Below are 2,830 nucleotides of genomic sequence, written 5' to 3' on the forward strand. Positions count from 1 at the left end.
ATTAACGTCATATTTTTTTTATGTATTTTTTAAGATTTTTTATGTCCTTTATCCCTATATTTATATGGTATTATACTAATACATCATGTTAATGTTTGTATTTTATAATTTTGAAATAAAGTATTAATATTTATAAATAAATTTGAATATTCATAGTTTAATATTTATAAAACAAAATTATGATAATATGTTATTAACTTATTTTAAAAATCTATTTAAAATTTATTAAAAATTATAAAAATATTTTATATAATATTATTTACATACAATTACGCACTGATATTTTTGACTAATTAATGGAAAAAAAATATTTTAAGTAAAGTGAAAAAAAAATTACCTCATTTTTAAAAAAATTCTGTAGAATTTTTAAAAAAAAAAAAAAGAAAAAAAAAAAAAAGGAACACAAGTGACAATGATGGCAGCAGCTAGGTCTGCGCTCCGTTCCCCTGGCGTTCTACACCACTGTCACCTGCCCACTGTCCTGAACACCATTGCAAGAAACAGCGAGTCTCTGTATAATCTCCGTCAATCCCACAAATCAAATAGAAGAACAAAGCCGCCAGTCTTCATTTCATCTCTCTGTCATCAATCAGCAACCCCAATACTTTTCTTGCCTTCGGTCCCTTCCAATCTTCTCATCCTGAAATGATCCCAATCTTCAGAACAAGAAAACGCTTAAGCATCGTCACTGCCTGGAACGTTTCTGCAACTAGTCCATCTCCATTCGCATCTTCCCAAGCACAACATGACCCGTCTTGTGCACAACCCCAAACCCCAGTTTCAAGCCCTGCTAGGGTTTTCCCAGTTCGCGCCTTCTCAACGCAATCTTCAAAATTCCCCGAATATGAGATGCCGTCGGTAACGTGGGGAGTCGTCCAAGGACGAAAGGAGAAACTTATTTCCCGCGTGATAATCTGTGACTACTTGAAGAGTATTGGGATAGTTCCTGATGAACTGGAACACTTGGAATTGCCGTCAACGGTTGAAGTGATGAGGGAGAGAGTGGAATTTCTCCAGAAGTTGGGGTTGACAATCGATGATATTAACGAATACCCTTTAATGCTTGGGTGCAGCGTGCGCAAAAATATTATACCAGTCTTGGGATATTTGGAGAAGATAGGTATTCAAAGGTCGAAGCTTGGTGAATTTGTTAAGAATTACCCACAAGCGCTACACGCCAGTGTTGTTGTTGAGCTTGCTCCTGTCGTGAAGTTTTTACGTGGGCTTGATGTGGAAAAGCAAGATATTGGTTATGTGTTGCAAAAGTATCCGGAACTGTTGGGGTTTAAGCTTGAAGGGACTATGAGCACTTCAGTGGCTTATCTTGTTAGCATTGGCGTTAGTCCGAGAGATATTGGTCCAATGGTTACACAATATCCTTATTTCTTGGGAATGAGAGTTGGGACCATGATCAAGCCATTGGTTGATTACTTGGCTTTTTTGGGTTTGCCAAAGAAGGTGTTGGCTCGGATGTTTGAGAAGCGGGCATATCTACTGGGTTATGATTTGGAAGAGACAGTTAAGCCAAATGTGGATTGCTTGATCAGTTTTGGGATAAGGAGGGAAGCACTTCCTTCGGTGATTGCACAGTGCCCTCAAATTCTTGGGCTTCCTTTGAAAGCAAAATTATCTACTCAGCAATACTTCTTTAATTTAAAGTTAAAAATAGATCCCGAAGGTTTTGCTCGACTGGTAGAGAGGATGCCACAAGTAGTTAGCCTCAATCAGCATGTGATTATGAAACCTATTGAGTTTCTTTTGGGTCGGGGAATACCTGCTGTAGATGTATCAAATATGGTTGTGAAATGCCCTCAATTGGTTGCGCTGCGAGTTGAGCTCATGAAGAATAGTTATTACTTTTTTAAAACTGAGGTGGGAAGGCCAGTGAAGGAGCTTGTTGAGTTCCCTGAGTACTTTACTTATAGCTTAGAATCCAGGATCAAACCTAGGTACCAAAAATTACAAAGCAGGGGGATTAGGTGTTCTTTGGCCTGGTTCCTCAATTGTAGTGAAGAGAGATTTGAGGAGAGGCTGCAGGCTGACTATATTGAGACAGAGACCATGGGTCCATCATTTTGTATGGGTGGGAAGTTAGAATTACCAGGAAATGAGATTGTGTCAGATGAAGAAGATGAGAGTGATGATGAAATACTTTATAGACGCACGGTTTCTCTTTAGTGAACTTTTGTTATGTGACAAAAATAAATCTAATTTATTTGGCAATATTACCTGTTCTGATTTCTATTATAATTTCTATTCTTTTTTGGTTTACTTGCTGAATCTTCCTTTGCCTGAGTTTTTCTGTGGACTTTGTCTCCATGGCCTATAATTACAGTAGATGATGTTGGTTAGTCCTTAAGTTTACCTGAAATGGGAACCTTTAAACATTGGTATGTTCTTTTTACCTGTTTTTCTACTTTCTTTCCTTTCCTGTTGCTTTTTGTATTGCTTTTTTTTTTTAATTGATAATTTTATTAGTTGTGTCAGGTCTGTTCAGTATCGTACATGATTTATTATACTTGTGCAGTTGTGCCTATGTTGACATGGGATAGTGATTTTATGCAGCATCATACATGCCTTGTTGTATTTATGGAGATATCATACCATCCCTGCTCTTTTGGAACTTAAAACTTTCTTTAGCTTCTGGCCTTAATGTGGACAATGAAATATGTTGTCTTGATGCTGTTGAAGGCACAATAGGCAATTTAGGCTTTCATTATAGCGTTAGTTTTTGAAATCTAGACCAAAGTCAACTAATTTTGCGATTATATTCGTCTAGGCTCAGTTTCTTTTTTATACTAGACATTTATTGATAAATGTGTCTACAAAA

The 2,830-nt window shown here is 36.8% G+C and overlaps 1 protein-coding gene across 1 annotated transcript; it reads left to right on the forward strand.

Moving 5' to 3' along the window:
* Positions 1–401: 401 nt before the first annotated feature.
* Positions 402–2,223, forward strand: LOC131162390 (transcription termination factor MTERF4, chloroplastic). The gene has a single exon (XM_058118826.1). The coding sequence runs from the start codon at positions 646–648 to the stop codon at positions 2,176–2,178; it is 1,533 nt and encodes a 510-aa protein (XP_057974809.1). The 5' UTR covers positions 402–645; the 3' UTR covers positions 2,179–2,223.
* Positions 2,224–2,830: the final 607 nt, after the last annotated feature.

Source organism: Malania oleifera, chromosome 8 (genome assembly GCF_029873635.1).
Source record: "Malania oleifera isolate guangnan ecotype guangnan chromosome 8, ASM2987363v1, whole genome shotgun sequence".
Classification (NCBI taxonomy): domain Eukaryota; kingdom Viridiplantae; phylum Streptophyta; class Magnoliopsida; order Santalales; family Ximeniaceae; genus Malania; species Malania oleifera.